The sequence below is a fragment of the Nesoenas mayeri genome (genome assembly GCF_963082525.1).
Source record: "Nesoenas mayeri genome assembly, chromosome: 2".
NCBI lineage: Eukaryota > Metazoa > Chordata > Aves > Columbiformes > Columbidae > Nesoenas > Nesoenas mayeri.
The window spans coordinates 93,812,144-93,836,896 of record NC_137543.1 but is presented as its reverse complement, the minus strand read 5'-3'; the positions used below and the strand labels follow the sequence as shown (position 1 = coordinate 93,836,896).

The 24,753-nt window shown below is 44.6% G+C and overlaps 1 protein-coding gene across 1 annotated transcript; it reads right to left on the bottom strand.

Annotated features, from left to right (window-relative positions):
• Window positions 1-606: 606 nt before the first annotated feature.
• On the bottom strand, window positions 607-6,069 carry EDN1 (endothelin 1; the record flags this gene model as incomplete). Its single annotated transcript, XM_080339845.1, has 5 exons — window positions 3,998-6,069; window positions 3,626-3,773; window positions 2,499-2,657; window positions 2,121-2,228; window positions 607-745 (listed from the first exon to the last, which is right to left on the bottom strand). The coding sequence occupies exons 1-5, from the start codon at window positions 4,059-4,061 to the stop codon at window positions 607-609; spliced, it is 618 nt and encodes a 205-aa protein (XP_080195971.1). The 5' UTR covers window positions 4,062-6,069.
• Between the last annotated feature and the right edge of the window lie 18,684 nt (window positions 6,070-24,753).

The window sequence follows — 24,753 nt, the reverse complement described above, 5'->3', positions numbered from 1 at the left end:
ACATCATCTAACCCACATTCAGATAACTCTGGTTGTACAAGTAAACTAGACTTCTGAAAAAAGGCAAAGGGTTGCAGCTGATTAGCAAAGGCAATAACAAGGTGTAAAAATACTCTAGCAGGAGTGCAACAAACAGTACGCGAGGTAGACATGTATATATGCACAAAGTCCTGATTAAAGTAGTCCTGCGGCTTTCATTTTTGCATTTCAACCGAAAGACAGAGTTTTTCGCTTTGAAGTCTGTCCACACAGGTCTTGCTTTCTGTCCTTTCTAAGCACATCTGTGAGGTCTTCCTTGCAAGATGCTTTTGATGGGGACCCTGAAAACTGATGGGTAACATTCCAGAAGCAATATCGAAATGTTTCCTTCAGAAAGATGGCTTTTGGTGTATGGTACTGCGAACTCCCCTTCTCTACCCATCCATCTGAATTCCAAAATGATTACATCCTTTGCTTTTATACCTCCAAATAAGGAGCTATCTTAGTGTTTTGCTCTGCTGCACAAACACTTGGACAGAGAAGCCCTTCACTGTCGTGGAATGTTAGAAGTCCAGAGAGAGTTTTGGTGATGCTTTGTGAGCGCATGTGATTTGGGTGATCTTCCCACTAGGATGCTTTCAGGCTTTCCCAGATGCTTTGCCTTTTGTTCGTCCTGTTATGTTTCAGTTTCCAGCCCTTCTGGAGCTCAGCCTTCAGCTTTGCAATACTGAAGGAAGCTTTGATACTGTTACCAATGGCTTCCAGCCTGCAAAAACAAGAAATATACATTTATTGTTACAATAATGAAAATGCATCTCCAGAATGCAGACATTCAGTTTTTTATTAAGTAAGCCTCAGTCTAGATTTCTGCTACGGGATACTCAGTAACTGCTGACTGCTATGCCTCTGTCAGAATTACGCTATCTTAGGCCACTCAAAATACTGGATTCAGAATTTAAATGCAAATATTAAAATAAGTTAAAATATTCATTCAAAGATAGATGCCCTAGACTTTCTTAAATAGCATTTATCCAGACAAGAGGTCTTTAGTGTTATTCTTTACAGCTGTGTTGTTTCTTTTAGGTAAACCTAATCCTGGTTCCAATGAATGGGTGCATTTGTCAAGTAAGTAAGTAAGCAAGGCCCATTTTCAAAAGTGATTTAAGACTTCCACGGCCTAAGTCTCACTAAAAACCATCAGGCTACCTGCTCCCATAAACCCTGTTCTGCTTTTGTGCAGGCGAACCTCTGCATGCCACACTTTTAGATGGGTGTATGGTCAAACGCTGAGCGCCAGAGTTGATACAGCTGTGCTAACACTCTTCTTCAAAGCTGACTTCTCTGCGGGGTTCACGGCTGCACCAAGTGCAACGCATGTGTCTCTTAGCTGCGCTGTGGAGTGATATTGCTGCCTGCTGCCACTCAGCTTATTATGCACAGACCTCAAAGGGCAGTCCTGATTTACTCCTGATCTCAAATATTAAATTGGGCTCAAATATTAATTTAGCCTTCATTTCCCCTTTCCTCAACCTTTTTGCAGTCATTTCCATCACTAACATGCCATGTTCATTTTACACAGGTTTATCAGTCAGTGCAAGAGACAGGGCAGGTAGAAATCCGCCTTCTGCGTTCTAAGAAGCCAGCCACACCAGCAAGAAGAAACAATATATTCAAAATCTGGACAGACCAATAATTTTATTTTTTTTTTTTTTTTTTCTCTGCAGTAAAAGGGAATAAAGTATCTAACAAAAGTCATTCAGACTCAATTTCATTTTAGAATAGTTGGGATGTAATATTTTGTATTCCTTAAGATAGTGCATGATTGCACCAAAATGACAGGATCTATTAATTTCTGCCAGTGTTTAATAATTTTGTACTCTTCTGAAGTTCAGTGTATCTTTAGGCCAATAACTAAGACTGCTTCCTCTAGGGAAATAGAGGATGGTGGGCAGAGCTCAGCACCCCTGTCTTCACAAGCTAAGATGCCACTGCATGAACAAAAGCCCTCATGATATCCTCACCCATTCCTCCAAAACCCTTAAACTGAAATCACCAGCAAAGCCCATGCTGACTATGCGGCAGGTGAACTGTGCTCTCTATTGCTACTCGGGGGAACTACAACAGGATGAGAAGAAACTCACCGCTTCATTTTCCTGCTGTCAAGAAGCTGTCGGCTCATACATTTGGATCCGATGCAATGGCCAGATTTGTTGTGGTGACGAGAGGTTTTTTCCATTGTGGACTGAGCCCTGTTAAAAGTGAAAAGACGCTGCTGTTAAAAAAACACCCAAGCCTGCAGCCCACAAGGTGAGGCATTTCATCAACCACTTCTCAAGGCATGTAATAAGCAATCTTTCTGGGCCAAACCATAGTATGTATCATAGCAGCATAAGCATCCAGGTAGGAGGCAAGGCTTTGGGGAGATTATTCACTCAACAAGTGCCAAAGTGAGTAAGTCTACCGCAATCCATCCCTTTTATATGCATTGCCTTTTTAAAAAGTAGCAACAATAGACACACCAGAGATCTTTTCCTGTCTGGCAGAAGTTCAGACATTTCTTGTCCTTCTGGTCAGCACATCGGCATCTGCTGCTAGGTTCAGTGAGCATCTCTGGCATCTTGTCCTTCAGGGATCTTCTGGATCGAGAAGGGCCTCCAAGACCATACGGAACAGTCTTCCTATGATCAAAGAGACAACATGAAAGTCATTCAAATAATTCCATGGCTTCAAAACAGCAGGGCATTTTGGGCAATCTTATCAATGGAACTGATTGCATGAGCAAAGGTTGTGGGTTTGGAATGCATTTTTGACCATACTTTCTATGCGAATGTTTCTGATGACCCTGCAACGTATTCATTAGCATGGATACTGACAAGGCTAATGATCTTTTAATTATGATTTCATAAGGCTGCTGTGACTCCCTGTGCAATAGAAAGTAATAAAACCTCATCTCTTTGAACTTTGGTAACTGCCAACACTGAGAAAAGCAATAAGAGTCAGGAACAGATCCTCTCCACTCCAAGGAAACCCAGCAGCAGAACAAATCACCAAAGTCAGTGTTTGCAGCATTAGGTGAGGCTCTGGCTCACTACTTTTTGGAGAGGAGAGCACAGAAAGAGATACTGTACATGACTTTATTAAGACATAGGATGCATTAATCTGCAGCAGAGAGCAGCGAGGAGCCACCCTGTGTCAAAGTAAGCCTTCCAGCCTCCTAACTTGTTGGAAAGAAAAACGGTCAGGCAAATTGAGGCTGGCAAAATCATACTTTTGGTATTTTGTCTGCTTCTGATTCATAGCAAAAAGTATCCCGCAGCCCTTGCTGAGCAGCACCCAAAGGAAATACTCCTGCCCAGATTTTAGGAATGCAGGTGTGTTAGTGCTCTTTAGGAGCTATCTCGTCAAGCTAGGTGGTCAAATCCTGCTTGCTTTCTCTCCTGGTAATCAGTCTCCTTGCTAAACTCAGAAAAGCAGGGGTGAAGAAGCAATAGCAGAGACCGTGCAAATAATTATTCCTTCCCCCCTTCCCATTTCAGCAGGGGGTTTCGTGGTTCTTAATTTTTCCCTTCCCCCCTGCCTTCTCCCAACCAAAGCTGAACCCAGCGCTCGGCAACTGCTGAAGCCCCACCACGGTCCACTCACTCACTCGGGGGTGTTGATCCAGATGATGTCGAGGTGGCAGAAGTAGACGCACTCCTCGTCCAGCAGCGAAGAGCAGGAGCAGCGCCGGGCACGGCGGTGCGCGGCGGCGGCGGCAGCGGGGGGCGGCACGGTGCCCGCCTCGGCTCCGGTGGCTGCAGGGAGGGAGCGGCAGAGCTCAGCACCCGCGGCAAAACACGCACCCCGCGCATCTCCGCCGGCAGCCCCTCCCGCCGCATCCCTCATCCACCCCGGGCCGCCCTCCCCGGGGTCCCCGGTGGCGCTCCCCGCCAGCCGGCACGGAGCCCGGCTGCCCCCCGGCAGCACCCCCGCAGGGCCAGACCCAGGCGGCGGCGAGTGGCTGTGGGTCAGCACCTACCTGCCGGCAGCAGCTCTGGGAAGAGCACGAAGAGCAGCGAGACGATCATCTGGGAATAATCCATAGCAGGCAGCAGAGAGCGGACGGGGAAAAAAAAATTAAAAAAAAGAAAAGCGAGGAAGGCGAAGGAAAAAAAAAGGAAAAAATTAATAAAAGAGAAAAAAAAGGACAAAGTCTCTCCCAGTGTCGGGACCGAGTGCAGTGTCCCGTTCTCTGCAGGGCACGGCGTGGGCGCAGGCAGCGGCTCGGTGCGCCCCGGCGCGTCTGGCTGGCGCGGCTGTCCCCGGCGCCCTTTTATAGCGAACCCCCATGGAGCGGGTAAACAGCCCCGGCGCTATTTTATCCCGAGACAATGTTATTCTGCTATTAGTCACCGCGCGGCAACGTGCGGGCCGAGATAAGGCCGGGCTGGAAAGGAAATCGCTTGCAAACTTCAGAGCGGCGGCGGCGGCGGCGGGCGGCCCGGGGGCGACCCCGGGGGCGGGGAACGGAGGGGCGGGGCAGGGGAGCGCCGGAGGCGGGCCGCTAGGGGGCGCCCTGCCCGGCCTGCCGCCTCGCACCTGAGGGCGAGCGGGGCCGCCTCAGCCGCCCGTCCCGGCGGCGGCCGGCGCGGCAGCATCGCCCTAACAACAGTAATTATTGTGATTGTTGTCAGCGCTGTTGTTGTTTGTTGTTGTTATTTTAACAGCGGAGCGGGCTGGGTGTTGGTGGCGTTTTTTTTCCGGCATGTTTTGTATTTGCTGCTGTGTGCTTCCACAGCTGTCGGCGTGGAAGGTGGACACTCGAGAAACGAGCGCGGCAATGTCGTTGCACATCTCCTAACGGGGAAAGCCAGCCGCTGAATGTAAACTCAAGTGAACTCGGATGCCTGTGATCTGGCGCGGAGCCGTCGTTGCTGCAGAGCGTGCCAATTTCACCTATGATAAATAGATAAGGCTCTCTTGGTATTTGTAGTATTTCCGTGCACTGTGCTGTAATAATAGAAATGACCTTGGGTATCACAAAGACCGAGGCTGTTAACTGAAAGTTGCATTGTGATCCTTCAGGTGAATGGCCAGTTTTTATTTTTTATTATTTTTTTTAAAGTATCAAATTATACTGTGCTGCTGTATCGCAGCAGACAGGCTGTCTGCAACCGTGCTGAGTCAGAATACAGGTCCATTTAGTTGGTATCCTTTCTCCCACAATGGCTGTTAGCAGATGGTATGAGAAAGAGTACAAGAAAGGAATGCAAGTGGAGACTAATCCTTTCCTTGGTGTAACCTCCTTTTTCTAACGGGATGAAGTTTAGGGGCTTTCTGAGCAATAGGGAGCATTTAGACCATTATGCTGAATATACACCAGTGCCCCCATCCTCAGATGGTTGTACCTTTTTACCAAAGATTCTCTAAAAACTGCACTATAAAACATCTGTGAGTGGAGAAAGCTGGGTTATACTATTTTATTTTATTTTATTTTATTTTTTTTATTTTATTTTATTTTATTTTATTTTATTTTATTTTATTTTATTTTATTTTATTTTATTTTATTTTATTTTATTTTATTTTTACCTTTTCAGCGTGAGAATTTGTTTTCCAGAGCAGGGATTTTATCCTGTGTATTATGTCTTGTGTATGTAGGGCAGCACTTACCAGAATACCAATGCATCTCTCTACCTGTGTGTGTGAATTGTTGCAGTTATGATAAGAATCTACCAGCAGAGGTCACCGAGCTACATCTAAAAAGTAATCATAGCCCATTGGAGTTATAAATGTTATCAGTGTCCAAAGTTGGGAAATAAATGAGGTGATTTTTATTTGGGTGATTTTTATTTTTTTTTTGGGGGGGGGAGGCTTCTTGTTCTGTTTGTTTGTTTTTTAAAGAAACAAAACCCACAGAAGTTGTGTGGTTTGAAAGGTACCTATCATTTCTGTATAGAATAGTCTTTCCAGACCTGTCACCTGAGGACCATATTTCATGCTAGAACTTACTTAAAGAGCTTTTTTTTTCTGAGATTCCTTTTTTCTAAGATGTGCACTTGAAGCCAAAATGACTCACATTGTTGTAAGATATTTTCAGCTTTGTCGACATGCCGTGTTAGAATTGTTAGCTGGCAAAAATAGTGTGCATTTTTCCTTTGAGTAATAAAGCACAAGCATATTACAGGGACATGTGAAGGTGCTTTTTAAAAACAAAACAAAAAACCAACACAAACAAAAAATCAAACCAACATCTTCAGCAATTTTTGGTAAGGATTCATAAATACTATTGTTGTCAGAGATCCATATCCTCTGATTCAGCGATTCTGATAGCTCCACTTTCAGATCTTGAGACAAACTAGAATCAAGCTATTCCAGTTGCATGTTTGGGCAATGCAAAAATAAATATATATTCAGTTGCCAGTGGCCCATCTTTGTCATTTCAAGTTGCGGGGACTGCCAGGCAGGAAGGTGGGTTTCCCCAGCAAAGGGTAACTCCCTGACCTTTCCTTGGACACTGGGAGGTTCCACACAGGTCTGTGTCATGCAGAAATACCCTTTGGGATTTTTGCCAAGGAAGGAAGATGCGCTCACTCTATAGCTGTTTATAGTAGAAGTCTCCAACAGTAGGGGATCTTATAAAGTAAGCAGAATGGGACTAAACTTTGGCTGGCAGTCAGTGTTTGCAGAATGGAAATACAAAGTTGTGTGCGATCATACAAGGTCATGTACTCAACAAGTTGTCCCGGCGCACGCCCAGCCAGCTTGCCCCAAAGGTCAGGAAATTTGCGTGATATTTGTGCTGCTGCCCATTTGGGGGTGGAAGCAGGGGGTGAAGCTGACGGCTCCTGCAGCAGGATTTTTCCCTTTCTAGCTGGGGTACCTTGGCCAGCCACAGCTGAGACACTGTGTTATGGGGTAGAAATCTTCACTTGGCCAGGCAGGCTCTGGTTTGAATGTTCCAGCTGGAAAAGCCCATGGCACCGATTGAGTTTTCTAAAGGACATTTTGTATAGTGTCAGAAATGTGAAATGCCTGCTTATCAGCAAAACAATAAAAGGAGATTGTAAAACTGTGCCTTTCTGTCTGCAGAACAAGGGGAGCAACATGCTGTTTTCTGCAGATTTGAAAAACAATTCTCAATTAAGTGAAAGTTGTATAACTTGTCCCTTTACCTCACTTGCTGCCACTCTTGCACCTTAGTTTCCTCTTAGGGGCCACTCAGTCCTCCTGTGCCTCTTCTTACACAAGATGGGGTGGGAAATTCTACCTCCTACCTCACATAGCTCGCAAATTAAAGTGCTAACTAATTTAGGCTTCTTGGAAGTGACCTTGTTCTCATCTGCCACTACCCAGCCTACAGTGTGTCTAATTTCCTTTACAGATGTCAGAGTCCTTGGCCAGAAGCATGATTTCTGGAAAATAAACTTTTTTTCATTCCTCCCTGTCTCCAGGTAATGAGGTTTCTCAAAGGTGTAGGTGCCTGTCTCGCACTACACTTGCAGACCTTTGAAGTGCTGAGGAGAGGAGGAAGATCAGCCACTAATCTGGCACCAAACTTGGATCTTTTCCTCACCCCAATCCCAACAACAGTCATATACCTTTCAAAATTCTTTCCACATACAGAACCCTGTTTAAATCAGGGAGGAAGGTTGCAACTGTATGATGCTTGATGCAGAAACCCATCATCAGATGAGAAAAGAAAGCTTTTCCAGACCTCTTCCAGGCATCAGGTGGTGGTGACTAGATGCCGTTTAAATTACAGAAATCAAAGGCGGCTTAGAGCTCAAATAGAGGAGAAAATCAACTTTTCTGAGCAAAGGTCATGGTTTCTCCCAGGGGTAAAATTGTTGTTACCAGAAACACAAGAAGAACGGTTTGCAAAGACTGAGGTTTCAGAGGTACTGTTGTGAAACCTTCCTCCCACTTGTACTCTCCACAACAAAGAACTGGAAGCATCAGGGAAATGTTTCGCTGGAAGCCAAGCCAATTTTTAGACAAGGAGAAACATCAGGTGGGAAAAGGTTTAAATAATCTGGGAATAAAGAATCCACTTTTAGGTGAGAGTTAACAGGAATTTCTCCATACTTTTACCACCCGTCTCTGAATGTCATGAGAGAAACAGTGTCCACTTCCCACTGAAGTGACCCACAGGGTCCTGGAGGTGTTTGGCTGTTCCCCCATCCCAGCAAGCTGTAGCAGCTTCTCCTGTCTCCATCTTCTACTTGGTGTTTGCTGTTGCGTGGGAGCAGCAAGCTGAAATTCGGGAGCAAGGTAAAGAAGCTCTGTGGGTGTTAACGTGGGGCAGGCGAGCAGAGCCCTCTCTTCTAGGTCTTGGGTGGGTGACAGGGGTGACCATCCTGCCGAGGGAGTGCCCTGTGTGGTGCCAGGATGGCACCTTCACCTGCAGACCTTGGGTGGGTGGTTATTTCTGCTGCGGTAGCTCAGGATCCTGCACACAGAGGACCTGAAGGATCCCAATCCCTAACCCTTTGGGGTTATGAACAGGTTTTACTGTGATGCTTTACTTGGATTTCATTTCTTAATTGGCCTGAGTTTTTCTCTTGTCACTGACAATATTAGTAGAAGTTTTAAGGCAAAGATCTCACTTCTGGCCTAGAAAATCTCAAATTGCTGAAGCCTGGGGAAATACTCTGGAGAAGGAGCTCTATGTCTTATCCCTGTGCTCTTGCAGATACATCCACCATTGGCCATGTCAGACACAAAATGCCAGGCTGAATAGTCTGATCCCATGGGACTGTCATATATTCTCATAGCCATACTTGGACTCTAAGTTTGTTTTGGAAAAAAGTATTTCTGCATGGTCTTTAGCTCCATTCCACCAGTGAAGTTCACAATAGAGGGACTATGAATTATGTCCTGTAGAAGCGTGAAAAGATGGTAAAAGGCTCCATGTGTTGATAATCAGCCTCTTAAGAATGGGTTATGCAAACTAGAGTTTATAATAAAGATTGCCATCAATAAATACAAGAGATTAACACAAAGACTGCAACAGAAGGGTTTAGAGAAGAAAAGGGAAATATGGAACAGAAAGTCTCACTTGTAGAAAACCAGATCTGGTTCTGTATACAATCTCTTCTACAAATACAGCAGCATATGACAGAATACTTATTTGCAAATAACAGTTAGTGGAAAATGTGCTTTATCAGGTTTGTTTACTTTTTTCTTGGCAAGTCTGGCTTGCAAGGAAGTCAAATCCAACACATCCAATCAGAAAATTTTCGGAAGCAAATCACTAAGAAATATTGCATTAAACACAGCTCCTTGACTGATCATCTTGCTCCTATCAACAGTGCGTTTCAGAGTTTCATGTTCTTTAAAAATGTCACTTTCCCATAGTCTTGACAAAGAATCAGTGTTGCCATCCCAGTGTCCAAAATTGGGAATTGAAGCAAGGAGGACAGTGCTCCTCCCATCTCCCTGGTGTCTCAGTTGCCCTCTAGACTATGGAAAGGGGCCTGAGATGCTGACAGTCCTAAATTAAGGCATCACTCTCCTCTTGATGTCTAGAGTTAGCTGGGGATGAATGCAAGTTGGTGGCTTGCCAAGGGTCCCAGGAGAAATTGCTGGGAGGGTGGAGAAATGTTCCTCAAACCTGCCTCCTGTATCCTGCCTACTACATTATCAGCCCTCACCAGTATACAGAGGTTTGCTTATCAAAACTGACTTTCTAGCTCTTTTGATTTGTTCATCTCAGATTTTATGTTGCTTTACTCAGAAAAGGTACTTGTGAGACCTTCATTTCATGCAGCTTGCTCAGAGAGGCTTCTTGGAATTAATGAATTTAATTGACTTTTCCTGCTTAGTTTTTTCGCCTATCATGTGGCTTCCTCCACCTTGGAATGAGGCTGTCTCCAAAGACTCAACTTGGTAGATTTCTGAGATCTTTTCTGAGATCTAGCTGGCTCTACCCTTTCCTGAGCGCATAAAAGCCTTGCTGAAATGGAAGGTAATCAGCAAACACATTGTTCCAAGAATGGTGTTGAACTTTCTTTACAGCACAGCCCTTTTGCTACCACATGTAGCCCCCCTGTGACTGTTTCCCCACCTCCGTTTTGAGTCTGGGGTTAGGTGAGTGGGCTTCTCAGTTCCTCTGTCTTCTTTGCAAGATGAATTAGTATGTGCTAGGAAACACCATGGGTTTAGATGCAGCCTGAGCCACAGGTATGGGTCTGTTTTTCTTTGGTTACTCGTTCCAGGTACTTGCTCTACTCCCACATTGTTAGCACTACACCTCCACACACGATTGCCTGGAAGGTAGATAGCAAAATAGCCTCATATGAACCTTAATGCTCCTAGCATTAAAGATCTTCTCATTGTCCATTTGGGCAGATGCTTGTGTCTGTCATTTTTTTTGACCAGGGTATACTTTGCCTATAAAATAAATGCTGACTGCTTCTCTCCAGCTGCAGTTCCTAGTCTTCATCTGCCCTTGTTTCTCCCAGGAGGAGGCAGCTTTGTGAGGAAACATTGCATTAAACTTGCTCCAGCTGTTTCTTGCACCCAGTCTCAGCTTGAACAACTTGCACCAAAAGCTGTCAGAAGAGAGAAGCTGTAGAGAAACTACCATAAAAAAAAAATGAAATAAATTTCAGAACCTCTCACTTTTATTTTTCGAGGGACAATAGGAGGGACACCCTCTTATTTTTCAAGCCACTTTTACACATTGAACTATCTACTCTGTGTCTGAGGTAAACTATGGACCACACAAATCCAGGGGTGGTTATGGCAATTACTGATGACATAGACAAGAAGGAGATTTTGGTACATGTCAGGGTCGGGAAAACAGGAATGGCAACTTGAGAATCGCCGATGCCCCAGCACTGAGCTAAGATCACATTACGTCTGCCACCCCTTGCCTTCATTTGCAAGAAGGAGGCTGTTTTCAAGTGTGCCTGCAGCCGGTGGCATTGACACTGTCACCAGCACACAACAAAGTGCTTGGGAAACATGAGGGGATGAGAAACCCCCCCTGGAGATATTCAAGGCCAGGCTGGACGGGGCTCTGAGCAACCTGATCTAGTAGAAGTTGTCCCTGCTCACTGCAGGGAGGTTGGGCTAGATGACCTTTGAAGGTCCGTTCCAACCCAAACTATTCTGTAATTCTAAGGGAAGGGGCAATATGTGATTCCAGGTTCCTGTGAGCAGCTAAAAAACCAAGATGCCTAACAGGTCTCTATGTCAACATTTGCCACATATGTCATAGAGCAAATAGGAATGAGGCCAGCTTTTCTGGCTGCTCTCACCAAGCATCCTTGAGGTCATGCCCCTGTTAGGAATTTTTAACCAACCATTTCCATTTTGGCTATTCAGCAGAACCCAAGTTGGTATCACAGGCAGCCCTTCTGCAGACTTGATGCCTGCAGCCAGACCCTTCTGTTGTTGCTGTTCCTCTCAGATTTACTTGCTATGAGAACAAAAGGCAATGCAAATTCCTTGGCTTCCTGTAGGTGTTCAGCATTATAGTCATAGGCGTTCAGCTGAAGTGGTGGAGCTTTGGTAAGAAAGGTAGCACATGGGGGCTAGTGGTGTAGCAAAGTGCAGAGCGAATGCAGAGTTTTAACAAAAAATAGTTCATGGATGATGAAGACTTTTTCTATCACTGCTACGAGTACTGTACTTGCAGGAAACCACTCATTGTCCTTTGACTAATCCTGTTCAGATTAGCCGACTCCGAGTTGTAGTTACCACTGGTGTAACAGTAAGCGAGCAGCTATTGCCTTAAGATTTGCTCCTTAGTGTCATTTTCCCAACATTTTTCATCTCTTCACAGTTTTTAATGACATATTTTTCTTATTTTAAGACAAACATATTCCACCTTTCCTAACAGGATTGTGCTATAAAACTGTAGCGTTGGTTTCAATTTCAGCAGGCACAGCCAGGAACAGCTGTTTCTTACACTGGGTTTAGGCTAAATCTTGTGAAAATGGGAACTGTGTATGTCACACAGTAGAGTTCTAGCCATCAGCTGAGAGAGCAGACCAGCTTTCATCAAATTCTTGCAAATATATTTCTTTTTTCCACTGAAAAACCTGTTCCTGAAAAGCTTAGCGAGTCTCACAGCTGCTGAAATCATGTGGAAGTGGTTTAGTTTCAGTTTAGGATGCCAGAATAGTAAGGAAGGTCCAAACCTGACTGAAACAGTTTAGCATTTTTGTTTTCAATACATTTCAGCAGTGAGTTATCCATATAGTTTTGTTCCTAGTTTTTAAAATGGCTTTAAAAATCACACTTTTCTCCAGGACAATGAAACTTAATTAGGAGAAAGTCCAAGCCATACACAAGGAACACTGTTATGATTCAAAGGCCTGATTTCTCAAGAGCTTTTATCCTGACATCAAATTTTTTAAGCTTTCTCTAGCCACTGGTGACCAGAACTGTATCTTTTCCCAGAAGAAGAGCTGGCACTAAATTCAAAAATGTTTTATTTTGCATAATGGGAAGAAGAAACAAACCATGTTGCTTCCTTTGCTGATACTTGCTCTTTGAACAGGGCCATATGACACAGCTTAAAACTTTGTTTATTTGCAGGTTGCCTGCTTCCCTGGCAAAGTGGAAGTTAAAAGTAATGAGGCAAAGTGACCCTTTCAAAACTCACTTATCTTCACAGGGAACTGGTTCAACATTAGATAAACCAGAAATCCTCACTTCCTTTTTCTAGAGAAATTACACTATCTGTTAATTAGCAGATGCCTGTTTCATTTTCTTCCACTGGCCTTGTTATAAGAAATGGAGGAGGCAGGGCACCGAAGGGCACCTGCCTTTAGCTTCAGTTACTATTCACAGCTTTTCCATTCTGTCACTTCTCTCCTCATAAATGTCACTTGTGATACTTAAATTAAAACAGCATCCTGTTTTTCTTGCAGCTTGTTCGAGTTTATGTAAGATATTCCTTACAATGAGAAAGTGGGATTTCCAACACTGGTAGGAAAGAGAGATTTTTACTGGAAACAGTCATCTTCGGTGAAGAGCTTGCTTGCTGTGCATGTCCCACTGTAGGCATGTGTGCTGCATGGAAAATAAACCAGTGGAAACTCCGAGTAAATTGGCTGGCTTCTCGTACCTTGCGAATGGCACTGTGCTACGAGAAATTCTGGAAAACAAGCAGCCAGGACTGGCATTGCCTGTCTCCAAAACTATTGCTGGGAGGGCAGAGAACCCTTTACTGCCAAGGGCTGCAGTGCGAGGCCTCCCCAAAAGAGGGCAGGGGTGCAAGCCAGTTAACCAAGCCCTTGGAGCGGCTGCTCCCGCTCACGTCCTCCTCCTTGAGAACAGTTACGGTAAAGTGCTGCTTTGAGATAGGCAACTTGCCCTACCTTTCCCTGTAGCAAAGTACACTGTAGCAAAAGAAGGTCCAGATTAGTTGCATGCAATCTGAACTGCTGTTCCTTAAAATAAAAAAGCTTTTTTTTTTTTTTCCTTTGGTCTTATCACCAAGGGCATGGTTTTCTCAAAGGTTATTTGGCAGCCTGGAGCCCTGAAGCAGTCGTGTTGCCCCACTGCACAAGAAATACAGCTGAGCAATGAAGGACCTACAAAGTGTTGCATCCTCCAAGCAATATAGCACTGACATTTACTTAGTCCTGGAGCAGCACAAACCATGAAAGAGGCATGGAAGTTGAAAATCTCAGAGGATCAAGCCTAAAACGAAGAAGATTCTGAGGGGCCATTCAAGAGAGACAATTCCAACAGAAGATCCATGCAGCTGCCAAAATTGCGAGATCCCTGCTGCTGGGCTCATTTGAAAACATCACCTGTGCTCAGTGGTGTTAACTGTGTGGCCAGTTCTATTCACTTCAAGAATATCTGTAAGCATGTGGCCAAGTGCTTGCAGAGTGAGGGTCATCTGTGCCTCCTTTTGTGGGGTGCCCGTACTTGGCAGAATGCAGGTAACAGGAGTATTTCAAACGTCTCTAGAGGTATTGCATTCTTGTGAATATTAAGAAAGGAAATTCATGTTTCTGGGCTCACAGGTGCATATGGTCACCCTGCTTTGGTCACCTGCCTCTTATGGAGTGTGCCCCTGGCATATAAAATCCAAAGTTCAGGAGCTTCATTCAGTAGAGGGCATTTATCTTTCTTTGCAAGGTTTAATTTCAGTCTAAGGGGCTTCACGGAATATTTTGTTTTTCCCTGTTCAGCTCTGTCAGAGGTATGGTTGTGTCACCACAAGGATTTAGTGATGTTCTCTACGTCGGGGGATATGAAAAATATTACACAGGCTGCTATTCTGGATCTTAAAAGTTGCTATTGGCATTTCCTTGAAGGTTTCTCCTTGGACAGGTAGACAAAGTGTAGCAAAATACCACTGGGAGGCACAGGTAGGTCCAGGGCTAATCTCCAGTTGTGGTGCTGTTGCTGTTATGGAGAGCTACTTCATAGTAGTAACAGACTTAAATGATGCAATAGACTTAATGACACATACCCTAAGGCATAAAACAAACAAAACCTGCTCTGCGTTGGTAGACTTAGCCATTATTTTTTCAGGTTCTCACTTGGGAGAGGCCAGCAACAGGTTTATAGTGGAAAAAGGGGTTGCAAAACAGAAAAGGCTAATCTGGAAAGAAGAAAATGAGAAAGAGGTAGAAAGTTAAGGCATATGGATCTGTTTTCTGAGGCAACTTGTTCACCAGGCTCTGGAAAGTGGATCTCAATGCAAGGAGCGGAGCTCAGATGGTTTAGAGCAGGGAATCGATACCTCACCAAGGTCCTAAGGAGATTACTTGCATGTGGAGAAGAGAGAAAAGCTCTTTCCCTCAGCAGTGTGTAATCCTGGTCCGTTCTGGCTGCTCAGCTACTCAAGACTAAAGAGCTGTGATGTTGTGGATGATGACACAAAGTCATGGCAAAAAAACCCCAAACAAACAAACAAACAAGCAAAACACCCAACCACCCAAACAAACAAAAAACCCACAACAAAAAAAAAACCAAAACAAACCAAAACAAACAAAACCACAAACAAACCTGCACTTGTTTTAGAGTTAAAAATTGAAACTGGGACTTTTGCTAACAACAACAAAAAAAACCAACCAAACAAAAAACCCCACAACAAACAAGCAAACAAAAAAGCCAGCTTAAAACCAATTACTAGTAAACTAAGGACATCTCCCTTGCATTATGGAGATATCCCAGTTACAGAGTCCCTCCAGGCTCTTTGTTCTGTTGGTTGAATTTCCCCTCCCAGTCCCTCTGACCATAGGTTGCTCTCTCAGACGGCTTCCAGGTTTGCATTTCTTATCCAAACTGATCACCTTGTTTTGATAAAATGCAGAACAGGAGAAAAGCAACGCCAAGGCTTTTAGTTTCTGACAGGCTGGAGTGCAGCTGTGCTGATCTCCTCCGGCCTTACTACAGCTCCGATGCCTCTAGATGGTGCCTCTCTCCAAAGTTTCATTCCAGAGGCTGCAGCCTCAGGCTGGGTTTTGCCCAGCAAGTGATGCCAGCAGCCACATCACCCACCGTGCACAGGGAGCAAAGCAGGCAGTCCTGCTGAGCCCTTTTCACCAAAACATTCCTAGAAATGTATATTTGCTTTAGGCAAAGGAGCCACAGCTAGAACTAGCGGGATCCCCCACAGCAACAGGCACATCCCCACATGCAGGCTTCATCCAGAGCTGACTGAGGCATCTTCATTTAAAGCCACTGTGGGTCAGGCTCCTAATCCCGAAGATAAGCATCAGATGCTTTGTTTTGGGGTTGCTGAAAAAGCCATGTCAACCAGAGAAGTGTTGTCTATACGGAGATGCAACCAAGTTTATACCCTTCAGACTGAAGTGTTAGAAGAGAAAAATGAAATGGGCAGACTCATGGGTTGTCAGTGGAAGTAGCTGTCTATTTCTTTCTTGCTCTCCAGCCCATTTTGCAAACCTGGTCTGTGTTAAAATTCTGTGTGTGGGGCAGGAGCAACTCCTGGAAACACACCTGTGCAGCAAAGGATTCTTGCAGATGGTGTAGAGCTGTTCCCTATCCCTGACTGTGAGGAAGGGCAATATTAGGGATTGGAATTGGAAAGATACACTGAGTTTGTTACGTGTGGAGAAAGCAGTTCCTGGTATTTCTGTTTGTGTCTTTGAGGCGAGAGACATCCCCCAGGGAGGTTCACAGCCTTGGGATGATCACAGCACAACTCTTTATCATGTCTCCTCCTTTTCCACTATTCAACTAGGAAGCAGAATGCGTCCTCTGTTTTGAAGTGAACTATTTGGTACGCATAGCCATTCAAAATCAAAATCAGCCCTGATATGGCTGAGACACCCCGACTCGCACCTACTCATGGTGCGTTTGTGTATGTCCCACGGAACAGCACAGCTCCCTGACTCCTACTTGGGAAGACGGGAGCTGTCTTGGAAGGCTTGCTATTTTCTTTCCTGCTATACTCTCCTCTCCAGAGAAATGACAGTTCCCTGTATTTGGTATGAGGAAGAATTTGCCCTTGGGTTTCCTCCTTGCCCCTGCAGGTTTCCACATACTTACATCTAAGGGAGAAGCAAACCCGGGACAAAGGAGGTGGTGTTATGTCTTGGGGGGACAACTGAGGAGAGTTATCACTTGAGATCACCCCTGAAGCAGCACATGCCCAGCGGGAGGAGCGGGAACATCTCCTGAACAGGCTAAAGGATTAGCCCTTGGATTTGTTTCTCAGATGATCCTGATTTGGGTGGATTTGGGCTGACTTCTCCACATCGAGTCCTTTGACCTTTTAATCTTTCTGAAATAACCTATGCCTTCTCCCTCTGCCCCAACTCCCAATCCCACTGGATCGCCTTTTGTTGTTTTTCTCATTAGACATGTTTTGAGAGCTTGCAGTAGCTTTTCTGGTGGGCTGGGTAATTAGCTGGCATCTCTGGCTCCTTCCTGCCACTGGGCTGTACCTGGGGTTACATGTGCTACCTGATAGACTTGCAGCTTGAAAGTTTCTCAGTGCTAAATCCAAACTTAAACTTTTATGATGAATAATAAGGGATATATCTGACTTCTTCTCCCCCATTTTAACCTTTTCATTCCTCACTGCAGCTGGCAGACCCAAAGGCTTATGCAGGTCTAAAAGAGGAAGAAAAGAAACCTGCAGAAAGAAAATTGCAACCGATAACCGAGGCCAGATATAGCTGTGGTGTGGATGCAATAGGGAGGAAAACGAGAAAGCTGGAGAGGGCCCTGGGGAGAAGATGGCTGCCGAGGTAGTAGCATAACTCAGATGAAATATCTTAAGGAGCTGGAATGTGGGGGACATGCAGGACCTCCTAAAACCACTTCAAGAATGGTCACCAAAAGCTGTGTGAGGATGCCTTTTATAGGCCCTGATTCAGCTCACATAATTTTGAGACCCTGAAGGAAGCAACTCAACCAATGTCACATCCATGGGGAAGTTCAGTTGGCTTCATCCAGAGGATGAACTCTTGCTGTGTTTTTTCTCAAAGATGGGTAACACTCTGTCTGCAGCCAGGTCCTGCTGTCTCCTTGGCTTCTTCTGCCATTGGTGACTAAAATGAGGATCATAAGTGGCTCTTTCAAAGCATTTCTCACTGGTGCAGGAGAGGACTAATTAGTCCATACTTATTCTTCTGGGCTTAGGTCTTTATGCAGACAGATCAGGCTGCTCCCTTCTGCAGTTCATCTTCAAACTCGTGTGTGGAGAAAATGCAGAGACTACTCAGAAAATCATGCGGTGCCTTGCTTAAATTCGTGCAAGGCTTATAGTTATCTGAGGTCCTTGAGAACTAAAGTTGCTTTTAAAGTTAGGAATATACTCAAATTTTTCTCTCAAGAAAGATAATTTAAAGCACACTGGAACTGTAAAAGCCATTTTCCCCCATCTCTCGAAATTACTGTATACAAAATCAAGTGACTTCAGGGTAGGCTGAGTTCTGGATGGCAAGACAGACTGAGGTGTTTCCTTGGCTCTCCAACCCAAAACAGGGACATCCACCCAAGGGAACAGAGAGGAGTAGAGTTATCTCAGTAGCTCATCCCACACCCCTGCACAAGGCCACCCCTGCTGGACTTGATAAGGCGCAGATATTTCCTACCATGGCCTAGAGAGTTTGTTCACTTTCCTTCTACAAATGAAACACTGCCAGAGTCACAGCTTCTGAGCAGATTAGGCTCTCACACAGTCACTTTCCATGTGAGCCAAGGCAGTAGCCAGTTCTCACACTCCTTGGTATACCTGTGAAGGAAGATGGCACAGATCTGTGGCAATTGTACCGCAGACCTGCCGTAAGACCAAGGTTTATGGCTTAATGGCAGGTGATACATAGGGAAATAAATTCCATCTGAATGTGCAACGTAAAGGAAACAGCCTTTTAACATCTGTCATGCTGTCCAGTGACTCGTCTAATTGAAAAACAAAACAAAGTACAACATGGAAAAAAATCTTCACAAAAAGGTCCTAAGACAGGATGCTTTCTGTTCTTTCCAGGCTGTAGAGGAAATAGCCTGATTAATTCTTAGGGATATCTGTGCATGAAAAAAATATTCTACGGTCTCTGTAGTAAATATAGTTAAATTAAGTATGGTAAATATAATCCTGAGCACTGTTTGTATTAAAACAAACAAACCTGAAATTTTGGCAAGTCTTTGAAGCTTTTACATTGAAGTCAAAACCCAAGAAGAGCTGAGCTGTCATGGGGGTCCTCACTGGGATCATAGAAGGTTTTTGTCAACCATCAGTCGGGAAACAAACATGGCACATGAGATTTTGGGCTGATTCCTGTCCCAAAGAGTTATCTCACCTTGCTCATCCTCATTGAGGGTCCAAGTGGTACACTTCATCCCCTTCAAATCCCTTGCACATCCATTCAAATCTTTCGTGCACCCTGGTTTGGCCTGGATTTTTTGTTAAGGGAAGGGCGTCAGGCTGCCACACTCTTTCCACATACAGGGACAGCTGCAGGGGATCAGACCAAAAACCTCCAGCATCAGGCCAAGGCACATTCCTAGGAAAGAGTATAAGAACAGGGAAAGTAATAGTGTGAGACTCTCATCAGACTGAGACTCAAGGGCTTCCTGAGCTAGAGGTGGCACTTTAGAATAGAGACACCCTCCACGGATCCCTGTTCCACTGAGTTATCTAGACTTTTGAAAACAGATTGCCTTTGGTGTCTGTAATATCTCCTGGCCAATTTCTATGGCTCACTCATATCTGATGTGAAGAAAAGTTTTCCTTTAGTTCATTTCAAATCCGCTGCCTGGTTGTTGCGTTATGATCCCTTCCTCCTATCATGGAGGACCCTTGTGCACCTCCTCTCTGATGCTCAGGCTTTATAGGCCACCCAGTCATCCCTGCCATGCTGGGGCTGGTTTCTCTTTCCTCCGTGCTGGTGTAAGTCAGAAGTAACACGGTGAAGACTACAGGGACTGTACAGGAAGCACAGAGGATAATATGGCTGTGTGGTCTCTCAATGCAAGTTCAGGCTTATCCCCAGTGTTTGGCCCTAAATCTAATGTAAGAAGTTTCCTTCCTTCCTACCAAAGCTATTTGGTACCACTAGTAACAGAGCAGTAAACCAGCGATCTTTTCTCTCCTGTCCAGATGGAAAAGGAAATAGGGACCTGAATGCTAAATTCAGTTTTCAACTTCATCAAGATATTATTTCTGATTTGGATGTTTTCTGGGCTTCAGTTTTAGAAGTGTTCAAATTTATATCCCAAATGTCCATGCTCACCCAGAAATTCAATGAATTCAGGGGAAACAAATGGTCTCTCAACAGCTGTTAGTTTGATTTTTGAGTGCTTCAGAGGATCTTATTAAAATAATAAATTTCCATGGGAACTGCTACTGCAGCACTTTTAATTTTTCCTGTTTTTTTTTTCAAGAGGGAAGTTATGCAAGGCCCGCTGGATGATATCAGCACATCTGGACAGCTTGGAGACTGGCGAGTTTTGAGGAAAAAGGAGGCGAACAGAAAAGAAGCTGGGGGCTTTCTCAGTTTGGGGCAGGTAGTGGGATCCTGGAGAGAAAACTATTATACAAACTCCGCCAGCCCCAGGAGGGCCCTGCCTGGCTCGCTGCTGTCCAAAAGGTCACTGAATTTGGCAGCCGTCACCGACAGCAAATAGCTGCTGATTGCCGCAGTGGGAAGTGCAAGGCCAAGCAAATTTCCTTCATGATTCCAGCACTAAATGCTTACACCATAGCTACGGTTTGTATTTATGCCCTCGGGGATCTGCGGAAGGAGGGTTTGTTTCCCCCTCTTGTCTTGCCTAAGTGAGAAGTATTGCACAACAGGCAGGTGCTGGGTGCCTTGGAGCGAATGCTGCTTGGTGCTGCTGATCGCAAAGCGGTGCAGGCAGAGCGGAGCCTGCTGTGGCTTCTGCACCTCACAGCTGCCGCTTCGCAACTGCATCCTCCCAGTGCCTCCACATGCAAGCCAGGCAGCAGCTACTTGCTTTTTAGCTTAGAACCTTGCAGCGCATGTAACTGCAACCATCAGGTTCACGAGCCCCTGGGGGGGCCTCAATGATGGTGCATGCGTTATCCCCTTTGGCCTTCTGGTAAATGCAGACCTGCTTATTCAAGCAAAGGATCCTGAAAGGACTGCAGAGGGGGAAAAAAAAAGCTCTGGTTTAAGCTTCTGTACACACGTTCATGCTATAACTGTTTTTCAATAGAGCCACCTCTTAAAAACATAATTAGAGGTCACATATTAATGGACAATCCATGTCTTCAAATGTAATTAAAAGCACTGAAACAAAACTGCTTCTGTCCAGAAAGTTCCTGTGCTTGGCTAACTTTCAGGTGCTGGTCATTACTCTCAGCAATAGACTTGCTTAAATAATGTTGATTCATAATGCTCTGCAAGAGAAAAATCAATGCCAGAGTGCTTTGCTTGTGTAACAATGTACATTACTGATCCTGGAGTGCCTCTTCAGGGAGATAATACCAAGCAGTTAAAATATGTAGAGAGAGCCTCCTGAATTCATTATGAATCGATTTTCATCCTTTTAATATTCTTGCTTACAAAGACATTCCGATATAACACACTGGCCTTCTTTTCTGCCAGTTCACCTCCTCCTTGGTCTTTGGGCTTGTTCCTTGGTCCCCTTCCAGCGCAAGCTGGTGGAGGGAGCTACAGCAGGAACAGCCTGTGGATCAGCTCTGCATAGACTGAGTTGTATAAAATCAACATGGAGGTATCCACAGTCAGAGAGAAGAAGAAAACAGAAGGAGGTGGCCAATATCCCTTTCAGTGATGAAAATAAGAGTTTGTTAGCAGTAGCAGAAGTGTGACAATCTGCCCCTTTTTTCTCTGATGGCTTCAGCTGGCCTGGCCTGGGCAAAGGGGAGCTGGCTTGTCCCCTGCCTGTAGGCATGGCTGTTACACTTGCTCTCCGGTTTTCCAGGTGGCTTTCTGGCAATAAAGTGATCTGACAGGAGCTGGTAAAACAAAATTTCACACACTAGCTTGTGAAAGATAAGGAGTATAGGAGCAAATGATTGTGGGTCATGGTCTCTCTTTAAAAGGTTAGCTGCATAACTTTGGCCATGTCTGTTAGGTCTTCTAAGTCTGTACTATCCCTGGAAAACACTTTTAGCAGAGGTGCAATTATATATATATATTTTTGCCAGTAGAGCTTATCTCAGCAGAATAACCTGTGGGCTTTAGCCCGTGTTCTACAACTGTGTCTACTCCAGGTAATTTTTCTAGTGTAGCTGCATTGTTCCCCAGCCATATCTCCTTGCAAACTCTGTCCTTCACAACTCCATCAGGAAAAATACATGACATAGGGTTGATGTCCTGTTCTGCTTTTCCTAGGCCACTGTAACTGTCCTCTGCCTCAGTCCAACTTTCTACTAACCAGGGCTCAGGAAGCTTGTTCCGCACATTCTTTTTGACAAATCAAGTGCATGCTGAAAATTAGTACCTGATGTACACATGGCTTGTGTGTGTACTATGGGACTAGGTCTTTGCTTATTTATAGATGATTAAATACAAAAATAGGCTAAAGCATTTGTGTGAAACAAAATATGTTTTGAATGGGAATGATAAGCATCATTTTATGTCTTACTTTTGTAGCAGTAAATATCTAGAGATTGCAAAAACCAAGGGTTCGAGTGGAAAATGTTTCAACAACAGATGGTGAATCCTGCTAAAACAGTGTTTCTGCTTAAAATCCTAATTAAAATTATTTCAGGTAAAGCTGTTGATACACTGGCAAAACCATTATCCTTCTCTGAGACTTCCAGATGTTTTTACTTTCACTTGAACGGCAACGTAGTGTGAAGACTGTGTCTGTCATTTTCATAAATAATTTGTCATATTTTCTTCTATTTTCCCACCTCTTTATGTCCAGCCATATCCTCCATCTCCTTCACCTGGGCCACCAGCTTGTAGCTTTGCATTCAGATTGTGGCTGCACAGAAACACCGCCCAGCTCTGAGTGGCGTTGCTGAGAGTCCTACCAAAGCCTCTGCTCCTGAAGACATGAACCACTGCAGAGGCATTCATCCATCAACGTGCTTTCATAAGCAATGATGTGAGATAAGGTTTCCAGCTGGAGGGGGAGGAATGCTGCTTTTCCCACCAGAAAATGCTGCCTACCCACCCCAGGGGCTAAGTTGTGTCTGAGGTCCATTTCTGCTGATATTTTCTAACATACCAGTGCTCTCCCAGGACACGGGAGGAGGAAGCATCTTGAGGCTTCTCCTGCATTCACAGGCAATTCTTGGAAAACCCCCAAAACCTTGGAAATTATACATGTGCTCCTCAAAATGTGAGGTCTGCTCCAGCATCAGTTATTTGTGCAAGAAACTGTGTTCTTCTCTGCAGTTACCAGTACATGAAAGTTGTTGCTCGTGCAGACCTTTCCTTTTCTCAGTCAATTTAATGCAGCTGAAGTGATGACAACTTATGCAAGCTGCCTTCCTGGTACATGGGTTTTTTTCTAAATAAGATGTAGAGATGTAGGCATTTTGGGCCTCTGTTCTTTGGAAACAGCTCATGTTCTCCATTCTTAATGAGCAGGCTAGGGAGTTTTTCCCCACCTCTATCTTAATATAAAGAAAGTGTTTAAGACAGCCTTTTCCTTTTCAGTGATCCATAAAGCGCTGTATTTGCAAATTCATGCCCACGTCAGATTATTTTTATCATTACAATTGGTCTCCCCATGGAATTTGTTAACATGTTACTGGTTATTTTCATCCTTCACATGAAAATGAATCTACTGGGTATCACAGAGCTCAGTTATTACGAGGTTTTTTGATGAAAGACTTAAATTGCATCTGAGAAATACAAATTACAGGGCCTAATGTTCCCCTAGGGATTTTAATTTAATACACAAAAGGAGCTGCTCGCTCCCTACTGAGGTCATTACACGAAAATATTTTTTCTAGTGAACAGAATAATTGGGACCACTGGAGCTTGTTTCCCCCACCCACCTCAAGAAAAAGGATGGGTCAATTTCGGCTGGCTGGAAAGGTTTATAAGTTTTGTGAGCGATCATGTCTAAGATGAATGTTGTGGTTGTTTCTATACAGAATAAAGAACTTGTGAGAGCTTCTGTTCATGCCACAGGCATTACTCAAGGTAGTAGCCTCTTCTTTCACCGTTACAACATGGGACTGGGGGAAACTGCTGAGGTCCAGGTCCCATAAACTTGAGTACCATGGTGCCAGCCTCCCCTCCCTGCACCACACAACCCCTTTGGAAGGAAAAAAAGTCCTCAGAAAATGTAGCAGGCCAGTGAGAAAGAGGGTGCTGTCCCAGGAGGTTGCCCATGTCAGAGGTCCCTGAAGGGGTTCATGGCCATGGTAGTTGGCTGCCATGGCACAAAATCATGGAGCTGATCCCAGCCATCTGCTTTTCCCTGGTGACTGCTCTGCGGAGATCTGAACTTTAGCGCCGAGCAGTCCAAGGCAGATCCAGCAAAGTCTCCATACACTCATTTAACTCCAGGATAAACAAACACGGGCTGAGGTCACCCCCAAGTTATGGAAGCGCAGGAGTCAGGGGGATGCCAGCAGGTCAGGCCACGGGGTCAGGGAAGATGATCCCTCCACAGGCCCCCCTACAGTCCCATTAACCTCAGCCACTCCGCTTCTATGTGTGGTTAAAATTTAAACACTTGCATAAGTGGTTTGCTGAACCTGTGCCAGAAAGATCAGTGTCTTGCAGGACTAAGCCCATTAATTCTCACTCTCTGAGAAGCAGGGGTGGGGAAAGATGAGCCAGAAAACTAAAGAGCTTCAGACTGTTTGATCCAATGAGAAGGGCAAATTCCAAAGCTGAGGAACCCTCATGTGCTTTGTAAGGAGAAAAAAAAGAAGACAAAGGGAATTCAGGGTTTCCATGCCGCAACCGTGCTTTGGATTGTGGTAACTGTAACTTTGTATGGATGCAGGATATTTTTGCATAGCAGAACGAGCCAAGACATTATTCATCGTGCCGCTTTGTAGGCACAGATTATGTGTATCGCTAGTGTGAAATTCAGCCTCTTAATTCTAACTTGAGAAAAAGTTTCCAAATACTCATTTTTTTTTTTTCTCAATCTCCTATTGAAGAACAAAGCACTCAGGAGAATGGGCAGCGAGGAGGCACGCTCACTCCCCGAGTACCACTAAACTTCTCTAACAGAAACAGATGATAACAAGTATATTAAAAACAAGAATAAAAATATGCCTCAAACGAAAGCAATATACTTCCAAAACAAGGCTCTCAACCACACAGGTTTTGCTCCGTGGGGAGAGGCTGTGAGAACAAACAGACGACACTTATTAGTCACGTCACTTAACTGTGCGCCTGGAAAGCACTCAGATCTGACGGTGATGGTGATGACACC